We start from the raw sequence: 13,061 nt of genomic DNA, 5'->3' as shown, positions 1-13,061 counted from the left end.
ATGTAATTTTGTCATTCAGGTAATGTGGATGACCTCTTTCTACATTATGTTTTCTACTTGTGTTGGATTTGCTATTCCAGAATTCAAGCTTGGTGTATAAGAACTAGAAAGACTGAAGTGGTCTGATGGAAAATGTTTTTCCCTTACCAGTGAATAATTACAAAGATAGCCCAAACTTCAGGACTGGAAGAAAACTCTACCAGATCAGAATAATGTTTCCATATAGACTTGAGCTCCAGTACCCGTATTTCTGTCTGCTGACATGCTGGAGTCCTTGAAGTACATACTGTTACAAATTCTGATGTAATCCAGGTGATCATCCACCATAATTTCTCCTTTAGGATTCTGCAATTTTATATGGAATGTATTGTGAATATTCAAAAGCAGTGCTCAGTTTCTAGAGCTAGGATAGTGGAGTTCAAGTGTCTCTTAAAATAACACCATCAGCCCCACCCAGCAAGTATGACCAGTGGTCAGGGATGATAGGAGGGGAAGCTGCAGTCCAGGAACATCTGAAAGATCATAGTATCTCCACTTCTGCTCTGAAACTTCATGTGTACCATCTATACTATGAAGTTGTTCAGTTGAAGAAATATGCTCTATGCTTAACTCCACAGGGCAAGTCACATGCTCTTAGCCTCAGGGGAAGGCAATGGTAAACCACTTCTGAACAAATCTTGCCAAGAAAGCCCCATGATAGGGCCGCCTTAAGAGAGAAATGACTTGAAGGCACACAACAACAACTTTCTGTCTAGCTGTACTTGATATTTTTCAGGTTTGAGGATGAACAGCCCAATCTTGCGCATGTCTTTTCAGAAGGATGATTTCCTGGTAAACACAGAGGAATGCAGCCTGAATTCTCACTGAAGTCCTATCACAAATATTACCTCTGTTATGTTTGGTGTTGACAGCAGGCCTGTAGGGTAGGCGGGTATAAGCCCCACGCTTGTACGCAGATGCAGGCTGTATGTGTAATACAGAAGTTTTCCTAAAGTGGAGCCAGCTTGGCATAGTGGTTTGAGTGCTGGACTAGGACTCTGGAGACCTGAGTTCAATTTTCCAGCTCGGTCATGGAAACCCACTGGGTGACCTTGGGCAAGTCACAGTCTCTCAGCCTCAAAGAAAGGCAATGCATTATTTCTTTCTGAAGAACCTTGCCAAGAAAAACCTGTGATAGGTTTGCCATAAGTCAATAACGCTTAAGAGTACCCGAGGTGGTGTTTGATGCCACACATCTGCCTCTGGTGGCATTTTGGGGGGCAGGCTTTTTTCCTGATGCAAGTGGCGCCCCCTTGAGGGCAAAAAGTCCTCCCTCTATCCCACATCCTGGTCCTCATAGTAACTGATGGAGTGGGGCCTGAGAGGCCTCGGTGGAGACCCTTGATGGTCCTATGGGGGGGGGGGCAGAGGTTACCATGGCAGCAACCTTATTTCTCCCCTCCACCCCCATCATCTCTTTCATCTCCTCCATCTCTTGTTGCTGTGGCAACCGTAGGGGCGCGCAAAGGATGGCAAGGGGGCGAAAGGAGGCCGTGGGCTGGCGACAGCAGAGAGCCCAGTGCCAGAAACAGCAGCAGCAGTCCCCAAAAGGCCACAGGAATTGCCAGGCCAGGAAGGAGACCACTGAAGCTCAGCTGTCAAGAGTCATGAATCCTCTTCCTCCTCTTCATCTTCAGGAAGGAACCAGGGATCCTCCTTTCTCAGGACATGCCCTCCATGCATGAATTTATCTTTCTAGGGGTGTTTTAGCTCTTCCTTGGTCCTGGTCTGCTATTTTTCTTGTCTGTCCCACATTTCGAGGTGCCTTGTCCTCATAATGACCAGATGCCCTCCTTTTCCAGGACATGCCCTCCATTTCAACCTTCTGTCCAGGAGGAATCCTAACACGTCCTCCATTCTGAGCATGACTGAGAAGCACAAATTGACATTTACAGTCAACCCTCATGTCCACAGACTTTTCATCCACAGATTCAAGCATCCGTGGTCTGAAAATATTTTAAAAAAAATATTAATTCCAAAAAAGCAAAGTTTGATTTTGCCCTTTTATATAAGATACACCATTTTACTATGCCATTGTCTTTAATGGGACTTGAGCATCCACGGATTTTGGTTTGGAACCAAACCCCAGTGGATACTATGGGTCCACTGTATAATTCTTTTTAGCTTTTCTTTTGGTCATGCCCTCCATTTCTCTTGACTGTCCTCCGTTTTGAGGGGCCTTGTCCTCAAGATGACTAGATGCCCTCCATTTCCAGGACACAGAAAGAAGCTGACAGCATGAGCTTTCATAGATATAGGAGCTTATCACATGGAGCCTTACAGTGGGCACAATGTTCCTGGAGCATTCCTGAAGCGCGAATGTGTGAAAGCGTGTCGCGCTTCTAAAACGTCATTGAGGTGTCCTTCTGTCCCATTGATGAAATGTTCGTGGAGCAGTCATTTTTTGAATAACGGGATCTTCCATTCAAAAAATGGCTGCTCCATGAACACCGTCATGCCTCAATGATGTTTTAGAAGCGTGACGCACTATCACACCTTCGTGCTTCAGGAACATTTTGCCAACGTTTTACCGATGGTAAGTGCCTCTGTGTGATAATCCCCTTAGGAGTTTATCACACGGGGGACAATTGGAAGTATAAATGGTGATTAACCATAATAATCCCACAATTGTGCTAATGGTTTTCACACAATGTCATGTTCAAAGAGCTATTATCCCGTGATTAACCTGATAATCCCTCAATTGCGCTAACGGTTTTCAGACAACGTCAAGATGGAATGTGATTAAAGTGCCATTATCCCGTGAATAACCAGGCAAGAAACAGCAGCAAATCATTCACGGGAATTTCCTGTGTATGACGTTTTACTGTTTATTGCCTGGTTATTCATGGGATAATGGCTCTTGTGGTAATCTCCTTTTAATCATGTTTTAATTGCATGATTTTCCCAAGTTAATCACTGTTTAAACTCCACATTTACCCTCGCATGATCAACTTAGTAGTCTACTAATGCATTTGAGGAAGTAGACTGAAGCCTATGGAAGCTCATGCTGCCAATTTCTTTCTTTCAGTTAGTCTCAAATGTGCTGCAAGATCTCTACATACTGATTCCACAGACTCACACAGCTATTATATCTTTGAACCTTGTCACCTGGTTACCCTGTCCTTGATATGCATCCACACTGCAGAAAGAATCCGGTTTGACACCACTTTAACTACCATGGCTCCATGTTATGGAATTTTGGGAACTGTAATTTGTTGTGGCACCACAGCAGCCGCCACAAAATATCATTCTTAGAATACCATTGCATGGAGCCATGGCAGTTAAAGTGGTGTCAAATTGGATTATTACTGCAGTGTGGATGCAGCCCAAGGACAAGGTGACCAGATGTCCTCATTGCAAAGAAGGACAAGGCACCACAACAAAATGGAGGACAGTAAAATGGAGGAGCTAAAAACACTTAAGTATAAAACCCCTGCTCCTCCTTAGCCATGCTCAAGAAGGAGGGCACTTTGGAATTCCTCCTGGACTGAAAGAAGGCTGAAATGGAGGACAGGTCCTGGAAAAGGAGGAGGACCTCTGATAACCCTGCATAAATAGAAACCCAGGCATTTTAAAAATCATGCTCAGAATGGTGGATGTTTAGGAAATTCCCCTAGAATAGTAGGCTGAAATGGAGGACTTGTCCTGGAAAAGGAGGAGGACCACTGGTCATCTTATATAATTATAAACCTATGCTTCTTGGTCATCTCAAAATGGAGGACACTTTGGAATTCCACCCCCCGGACAATAGGCTGAAATGGAGGAACAAGTCCTGGAAAAGAAGGAGGACCCTGTATAAATAGAACCCCCTCCTTCTTCGCCATCTCAGGATGGAGGACACTTTGAAAGTCTTCCTCTTGGACAGGAAGAAGGCTGAGATGGAGGACTAGGTCCTGGAAAAGGAGGAGAGGTTGCTATTTCTTTCCTAACCTCTGGCCAGCATGCCCTGGCTCAGCTCAGGAGGGGACCAGCAGCAGACCCATCCTCCCCTTCTCTGCCTCCTCCTCAACCCTGGCTGAGGGGAGAGAAGAGCAAGCCAGGCCTCCTCCTCCTCCTCCTCCTCCTGCTGCTGCTGCTGCTGCTGCTGCTGCTGCTGGGGCTCCTCCTCTCAGCTGCTCCATGTGACAAGGCCGTCACTGCTGCTGCATCTCCAGCCAAGGAACAGAGGAAGGAGACACTGAAGTAGAAGAAGAAGGAGAAGAAGAGGAGGAAGAGAAGAGGAGGAGAGGAAGGGGAGTGGGTCAGCTCCCTCACTCTCTCCCCCTTCCTTCCTTCCTTCCTTCCTTCCTTCCTTCCTTCCTTCCTCTCTCTCCCTTCCTCCCTTCCTTCCTTCCCCCCACAGAGCCACCCACGCTGAGCCAAGAGAGAGACACAGAGAAAGAGATAGGCTGCAAAGAAGGGTCCTGCTGAGGAAGGAAGGGCCAAGGAAGGAGGGCCAGGGAGAGCCCTCTCTCTTCCACCCCCCCCCCCACAAGACAGAAGAGGAAGACTTCACCCCCCAACCACCCCCCAGGACTGAGGACTGGGCCCCCCTGCTGGTGACCCTGACCCTGGCAGGGACAGAGCTGGGGGTCCCTGCCCACCCCATGGAGCCCCCTGGGTCTGGCTCTGGGGCTGCTGCTGCCATGCTGACAGGTGAGTAGAGAGAGGATGGAGAGGGCCAGGAGGCACACAGAGGGAACTGTCCAGGCTGGATCTGTCTGTCAATCTATCTATCTATCCATCTATCTATCTATCTATCTATCTATCTATCTATCTATCTATCTATCATTTTTGTGACAAGTCATGTACAAGATAAGGACAGTACAAAATAGTCACCAGGTTTTGTTTTCTGAATCTACCTATTGACAATGGACTTCTCACGTTCCATGATGCCATGGGATCCTGGGCATGGGAGTTAGTTGCAGCCCCAAAGGCTACCATGCACCAGAATTCCATCCCACAGCTAGTCAAAGGGTGTCAAACCAGATTAAAATCTGCAGTGTGGACAGATTCTCAAGTCCCCCTTCCTGACTTAAGTGGTTCCTGCTTTTCCTCGCAAGTGGTTCTGGTGTGGGAAACGCAGGCAACACCACCATCCTGGGTGTTGAACCCTGCATCCCACCCCCCACCCCTCCCAGGATGCTGAAAGGGACAAGGCACCCATTCAACTCCCCCGTCCCTTAGATCTTTGGACAGAAGAGGCTTTCAGACCCAGCCACCCACCATTACAGCTGATATTGGGGGGGGGAGTCTTGAGGGTCCATTTGCTGATCATACAGTGGAGCCCTGAGATCCAAAGAGGAGAGATGATATCCTTGTCCACCTTGTGGGGATTCCAGAAATGGGACTCCCATTTCCTTCCTGCAAAAGCTGGTTGCCTTTTGATGATTATTAGGGTCTCCTTGTATCCGGTTTTTCACCCCAGAGATAATGCTGGACCCGACCCCTACCTATCCTCCAAGACACTCCTCCTTTCCACCTGCCCCATCCCTACCCCAAGCTTTCTGCCTCTCCCAGTTTACCTCACTGTCTCCCTTATCTGCATCCACAGCCAGATTAGTATTTGATGGGGTTTTGCATTAAATCCAGTGGCAGAAAATCCTTTCTTTAGGCCAAATCCAGAGATTCACTGTGGCAGGGGACGAGGAGGAGGAGAGAAGTGAGTGGGCGAATAAGCCTGTTCTTCATTCAATCCTTGCAGCTCTTCTCTTTCAGATTTGTGGCAGACCTTTTCTTCAAAGTCACAAACAGCAAACCCTTGGATGTTCTCCCTGTCTGGAAAGCAGGGATGTCCCGGACAGGACCCCTCCTTATGCTAGGACATTGATCAGTTCAAATTCAAAGGGTATAGACACCAAGGGTAGTTGTTTTTGGATGGGTGTGTTTGTCAAAAAGAAGCTAGGACAGAAATGAAGACAAAAATGAGATTCAGATTTTGCCAGGTCAGACCTCTGAGCATGTGCAGAGTGTTTTCTTTCAGGTCAAGGATCTACAGCTGACACCCAAGTACAGCTGGGATAAAAGCAAAGGCCTTCTAGGGCAAAGGGAGTAACTTCTTTTTTTTAATACAGTCATTCCTCTGTCTCCACAGATTCTTTACCCCGAATTCAACCATACAGAGCTTGAAAATATTCAAAAAAGGTATACATTCCAAATAGCAAACCTTGATTTTAGCATTTCATGTAAGGGACAACATTTTACTATGCCATTGTATTCAGTGGGACTTGAGCATCCATGGGTTTTGGTATCCATGGTGGGGTCCTGGAACCAAACCCCAGCGGATAACAAGGGCACACTGTACTTTATTTTTATAACAGCGAATATTAGTACAGTACACCCTTACTTTACACGGGGGATCCGTTCTGGACTCCCCCACATAAAGCAAATACTGCCTATGCTTGAGGCCCATTTAAATGAACAGGGCTCGTGCATGCGGTGATATGGCGGTGTGGTGGCACGCCACGGGCACACACCCCATTCGTCCCTATGAGACACGCCGCCCCTTCTTCCCGTGCGGCTTTCAGCCTATGCTGAAAGCCGTGTAAAATGTACCCGCTTATGACACGGGCACACTGTAATAAAAATTTACAAATATTATAAAAATTGTCACATATAACACATTTCAATACACTGCTGTTGTTCCTTATACAGTCTTTTTTTCTTTTCTTTTTTTACTTTAGTACTTCCCAGTCTGGTTTGTAAAAGTATCTTTTCATTTATTCTCCCCGACTTTAGATCAAGTAAGCCTAAATTTTCAACAGAGGGAATAACTTGTATGTCTGTTCTTCTGTTTTAGTTATTAACCACTGTTTGAGGCCTATGACCAGGATAGGAATAACTGTGGCTTACAGTCTGTAACTAGGCGACACAAGTTTTCAGTTGTCCATTATATTTTCTAACTAGCATCTTGTTCTTCCCACTTATTTGGTCTTTGGTCTTCTGTATGTATCCATAAGGCATGTTTCTAGCTTCCTTGTCCCTTGTATGGGTTGTGCCTCTAGTATGCAGTCTATGCATGCTTAACTCCACAACCTCTTTGGTGTAGGACAGTCTCGTTCTGTTATTTTGTGGAACAGCTCAGCTCAGCTCATCCCTCATTAGATGCCGCCAGTAAATGTGTCCCTCACAATGCTATCTGATTCTTCAATGCCAATGGCTCCTAGTGTGCATATATAAACAAGCTTCATTTATATACCGCTTCATACCGCCTAAGCATATATGTGCGCATATATGCATTGTAATGTCAAGATACGTTCACATTGACATTAGGAATGAATGCAAAGCCAAGAACAGCAGCAGTTAAATGCTTATGCCCTTTCCTTCCTTGCAGCCACTTATTTCTGGAACTTCCTCTCAAGGCACCTATACAGTTCTACCACCTCCTTCAAATCCCTCCTAAAACCCCACCTCTTCCATGAATCCTTTGGCTTAACTCTTTAGTTCTCATGTTCTCCATAAACTAAGCCTAGATATGTATCTGCCTTTACTTGCTTACATTCCTTGCCACCCTCCTTTCCTCTCCTCTCAGATTATACATTACTATGCTACACTGGAAAGTGGAGGGGGGGGAGAGGGAACATGTGACTCTTCAGCTGTTGTTGGACTGCAGCTCCCATCAGCCCTAACCAGCATAGTAAAGAGCCATTGAAGCTGTAATCCAGCAACATCTAGAAAATCACATGTTCCCCAGCCTTTTATAAAGCATAATGTACATTGGTGTCATTTCCTCCCTTTTCCTCTTTGACATTTTGGTGCTTGTTCAGATGGGTGAAGTCTGTCTGTCTGTCTGTCTATCTATCTATCTATCTATCTATCTATCTATCTATCTATCTATCTATCATGTTAAAAGCCTCTTTTTTGTATAAGGAGTGCCAATTTCTGTTCAGGAATGTCCTGACTCTCTCTCAGCCTTTCTCTCTTTTACTCATTCTCTCTTTCTATGTATATGTGTGTGTGGTGGAGGTGGGTCTAAACTGAAGGAGCACAGTTTCTTGTTCTGTATTTAATAGGACCATTGGCAGATGTATTAAGTTGTATTTCAGGGTATTTGGAACAATTCCCCTATCCGAAATTAAGAGGGAGCCTCTGGCCTGAATCCAATTGGTTTGTCCAAACTAGAGGAGATCCATTGAAGCAATTGTTGAATGGAGAGTCAACATATAGGTAAATCCTACTGATCCAGTGGATCTGTTCTAATTCAGATTAACAATAGAATTCAGGCCTGTATATGTTACATTGGGTTTTCGGACCCATTTTGAGTCCAGTGCTAATTGCCCCTTTTTTCATTCTCAGGTAGGAGTGGGAGTAAAATTGAGAAAGATGGCGAGGAGAGGCAGGGTGGATGGGTGGGAGAGTATTACTGCTTCTGTTATAAAGTCTACATCAGAGAGGGAGGGTATTGTTCACCCAAATGATGTGTGTTCCCTTGTAATCTATTGTTTTTGCTCTAATAGGTTTACTGCAGCACAAGGTGTATCATTATTCTCAAGAACTGGGTCAGGACTATATTTGTAGCAAGAGGGCACATCTGAATGGATTAGCAGATGTTCCATACCTATCTGACGAAGGGTGAAGCTTGCAACCTGGTTATGCCAGTGAGGAAGTGTGTTTACAGGCAGGGCTTTGAACTGTCACCGGTGGTCACTTCACTGCTGAAGGCCAGCTACAGTTACAGCCTCCCTAATTTGCTGCTCCCAGAAAAGAATACTCAGCTGAACATTAGGAAAGGTGTCAGTGGTACTGCTTTCTCAATATCTGAGGGGTCTGATGCTTCAGTGTGACATTTTGAGCTCTAGCAGCACTTAGAATTGAACTGTCATTACATTTCCTTCTGGAAGTCCCGAGATCGCAATTGTTTGAGTCAACAGGGTATCTCAAACTGAAGACTGCCATCATATCCAAAGTCACATTTTCCACATAATTCCTTGTGGATATTTTGATCCCTAGGACGAAGGAGCAATTATCGCTCCACTGCTGCCACTCACCTGAGTCAGCAAGCCTAGTACCCAAAGCCAGTCAAGTGATTTTGACACCTGAGGAAGGAAGCCCCACAATCACCTCTCTGCATTCCAGGCAGTAAATATGTAACAGTAAAAAATAGCAGAGAATTTTTAGTTTTTTGTGGGTTTTTCAGGTTATGTGGCCATGTTCTAGAAGAGTTTATTCCTGACATTTCGCCAGTATCTGTGGCTGGCATCTTCAGCTAAGAATTTGTTGGCCTTTGGTGACACCATAAGTCTGTGCTCTGAAGGTGCGAGTTTATTCTGCCTAATGGTAGGGCTGACATCATAGAGAAGCTCTGTAGTAATAGTGTGCTTAAACCGCCAGCATCATGGGTCTCCCAAGTGGCTGAGCCAAGTTTATGGCACTCCTAGACAGAACCAAAGAGCATAAACAAGCAGGAGTGGTTATGATAATGGCATTATACATATAGCCTTATCAAGTAGTAACACTTCCCTGCGCTGTACTATTTCAGGATGCAAGTGGGGGAAATCTGTGACTGAATGCTCCCCAATAGAAATTAAAAAAAAAATAAAAATAAAATTCCTTGCATATGGAAAAGAAAAAATAGGGCAGCCCAGACTTTTCTGTGACCTGCCTTTTGCCTCTGTGAGGTTAAATCTCCTATATCTGGAATTCTGAAATCTAAAATATTCCAGAATTGTCCACACAGGTGGTTGAGATAGTTACACCTTTCTTTCTGATAGTTCAATGTGCACAACTTTTGTTTCATGCTCAAAAATTATTAAAAATATTGTGTATAAAATTACCTTCAGGCTATGTGTATAAGGTGAATACAAAACATAAATGGATTCCATGTTCAGACTTGGAGCCCATTTCTAAGATATGTATATTGTATATATGCAAATATTCATTATGCAAATACTGAATGCAAAAACCTCCAAAATCCCAAACACTTCTGGTCCCACACATTTTGGATAGACTCAACCTGTATGTAGTTTTCTCTGTTTTTTCCAGACTATGTGGACACATTCTGGAAGAGTTTATTCCTGACATTTTGCCTGCATCTGTGGCTGGCATCTTCAGAGGGTGGATGCCAGCCACAGATGCGGGTGAAAAGTCAGGAATAAACCCTTCCGGAATGGGGCCACATAGCCCAGAAAACCACAGAAAACTATGGATGCTAACCATGAAAGCCTGCATGTGTTTTCATAAACCCTGCCCCAATGAGAAAAGCTATACAGCAGGCTCTAGGTATCTGCTGAGCTTTAGTTCCAGGACTGTATGTGGATAACAAGCTCCTTGGATGCTCGTCCCATTATATATAATGGATAATAAAATGGTGACCCTTATATAAAACAGCAAATTCAAGGTTTGCTTTTGGGAATTTGTATATTTTTGGAATAACCAAGCTGTGGTTAGTTGAATCCATGCATAAAAATGTGTGAATATGGAGGGCCAACCATATTCGTGTATAGGAACTTTTGGCCCTCCAGCTCTTTTGGATTTCCACTCCAGAGGTCCTAGCCAGTATAGCTTATGATAGGTGATCATGTGAGTTGTAGTGCACAGCACAGAGAAAGCCGAAGTTTCTCCATCCCTCCTTGATCGCTTGATTCTGCAGATGCCCAAACTTGGCCCTGTTATCTCCAAGGGACGTGCGTTAAGATCCAGTATTACTGAGTTGTCTGTTTTCTCCCTCTTTTCTTCTCTCTCTCCTTTGTGCTTTCTCTCTTCTTCTAGTCATGGATCCCTCAGTCACTCTGTGGCAGTTCCTGCTGCAGTTGTTGGAGCAGCAAAGCAATGGGCATCTCATCTCATGGACCTCTAACGATGGGGAGTTCAAGTTGATTGATGCAGAAGAGGTTGCACGGTTGTGGGGACTGAGAAAGAACAAAACCAATATGAACTATGACAAGCTGAGTCGGGCCCTGCGTTACTATTATGACAAGGTAGGAAGCTTTCTTGCATCTCCCATGTAGAAGACTGTGGGATAGTCTATATGTTTAAAATACTCCTATTCCAGTTGAATAGAACATGATCCAGCTTTATGGGATGCACAGAAGTTCAGGTCTTTTGCACCCCGTTCCCCCAAAAATCTCCTTAAACTCCTTGGAAAAAGGCTTCATGGTTTTTACCTGAATATCCACTGAAATTCACAGAAATCCGCATTATCGCATGTATGACTGTCTGCTTCACATGCATTTGGACAGCTGCACATTTTCAGCAGATTGAGGGTGAATAAATGCAAATAGATGTGAATTTGTGCAGGAAAGTGAAAACAACCGCCAATGCGAATGGGCAAAATGTACACCAATCCCAGTGCACACTAGCCTTGGGATTAATCCTATAATCTTTGTTTTCCTTTTTTCCACCTGTCCACCATCAGTTAGCAGTTCAATGGTGTAGCCTCAGTTAGCAGTTCAAAGGTGTAGCCATGTTAGTCTGGAAAATCAGTATGCAAAGGGATCTTGTAGCACCTTTGAGACTAACAGTAGACCTTAGACTACTTCTTGAATGCATCTGAGGAAGTAGGCTGAAGTCTACCAAAGCTCATGTTAACAACCTTGGTCTTTCTGTTAGTCTTAAAGTTGCTACAATATCAGCAATGAATGAGAGAATTCACTGGAAACTTTGGGGGTGTTATTTGGAACCCCTTATTTATTTGGGAGATTTGATTTGCCCCCTCTTTGTTATCTTTTTGCCAGCAGGCAAAAACCTTCCTATTTAAACAGGCCTTGGATCTTAACTGACTAGGGTAGATGCACATGGTGTAGTGGTTTGAGTGTTAGACTACAACTCTTGAATCCCAACTCAGCTATGAAAACCCCTTGTTTACTGGAGTCACATGCAAGTCACATGCTCACAGCCTCAGGAGAAGGCATTGGCAAATCTCCTCTGAACAAATCTTGCCAAGAAAACCCCATGATAGGTTCGCATTAGGGTCTCCATAGGTCGGAAATGACTTGAAAGCACACACCACCACCACAAGATACAATTAGGTGTGCCATATTTCATATGTAATATGTATTTTAAGTGTTATTTTTTAAAATGTCAATACGTTAAAATACTGTTTCAATTGTTCTGCTTCATTTCTTGAACCTAGCCCAATTTCGTCCGGACTCTGTCGTAGAAATTTTTGATTTCTTGTTCTGCTACCTCTGTGTTTGGTGCATATGCTTGGATTATGGTGAACCTCCTGACAGTAAGGGCTGTTCGAAAGTGGAACACACTTCCTCGGAGTGTAGTGAAGTCTCCTTCCTTGGAGGTCTTTAAACAGAGGCTCGATGGCCATCTGTCGGGGATGCTTTGATTCCTACATGGCAGGGGTTGGACTGGATGGCTCTTCCAACCCTATGATTCTAGTGCAGGAAGATTTACCTTTTTCTTCCTCTGTGCAGTGATAATGCGAGTTATCTATGGTGACATTGTTTTGGTTTTGGGAAGAACCTCCACCAGTGTCACCAACCATTACTAATAATTTTACATTACTTTAATTCATTAACTGGTAATGTCTGAGTGAGGTTGGCCATTTGGGGCATGTTTAGTCATTTTAATTGATTTTTAAAAACATGGCAAAGTAATGCATCACTGACGTGATATGACTGATCCACCTAATGAAGTAATGTTCTAGCATTAATTAAAAGGATTAACATTAATTCATTCATTTTGAATTAACATTAAGAATAACAGATTAGCCTTAACACCAGGATTTCCAGGCTCTGATAAAGAAGAACTGGGAGGCAGGAGAGTGTGGAATAACAACCATGGATTGAATATAGCAATAGCAGCTTCATTTATATACCACTTCATACCACCTAAGCAGTCTCTAAGCAGTTTACAACTGTAAGCTAATTGACCCCAACAAGCTGGGTACTCGTTTTAGTGACCTTGGAAGGATGCAAGCCTAAGTCGAGCTTAAGTCCTTGGCTGGTACTGAACTTGCCACCTTATGGTTTTGAGTGAGTGGCTGCAGTACAGGCATTTAACCACTGTGCCACCAGGGCTCTTTGGAATATCCAAGTGCAAGTGATATAAACATGCATAGGACTGTGGGTGTGCATGCCTTCAAGTCATCT

At 44.2% G+C, this 13,061-nt stretch overlaps 1 protein-coding gene across 1 annotated transcript in view; it reads left to right on the top strand.

Moving 5' to 3' along the window:
* The first annotated feature begins 4,216 nt into the window (after positions 1–4,216).
* ELK1 (ETS transcription factor ELK1) overlaps positions 4,217–13,061 on the top strand; it is a 30,661-nt gene continuing 21,816 nt past the window's right edge. The window contains exons 1-2 of the mRNA XM_089483309.1: positions 4,217–4,674; positions 10,726–10,934. Coding sequence (XP_089339435.1) covers positions 4,626–4,674; positions 10,726–10,934 — 258 coding nt within the window. The 5' untranslated portion in view covers positions 4,217–4,625. The remainder of the gene's footprint in view (positions 4,675–10,725; positions 10,935–13,061) is intronic.

This window comes from Sceloporus occidentalis, unplaced genomic scaffold, assembly GCF_023333645.1.
Source record: "Sceloporus occidentalis isolate IW3139 unplaced genomic scaffold, rSceOcc1.0.p SCAF_1, whole genome shotgun sequence".
Taxonomy (NCBI): Eukaryota; Metazoa; Chordata; class Lepidosauria; order Squamata; family Phrynosomatidae; genus Sceloporus; species Sceloporus occidentalis.
The sequence above is the reverse complement of the archived record's forward strand: the minus strand, read 5'-3'. Positions and strand labels throughout refer to the sequence as shown.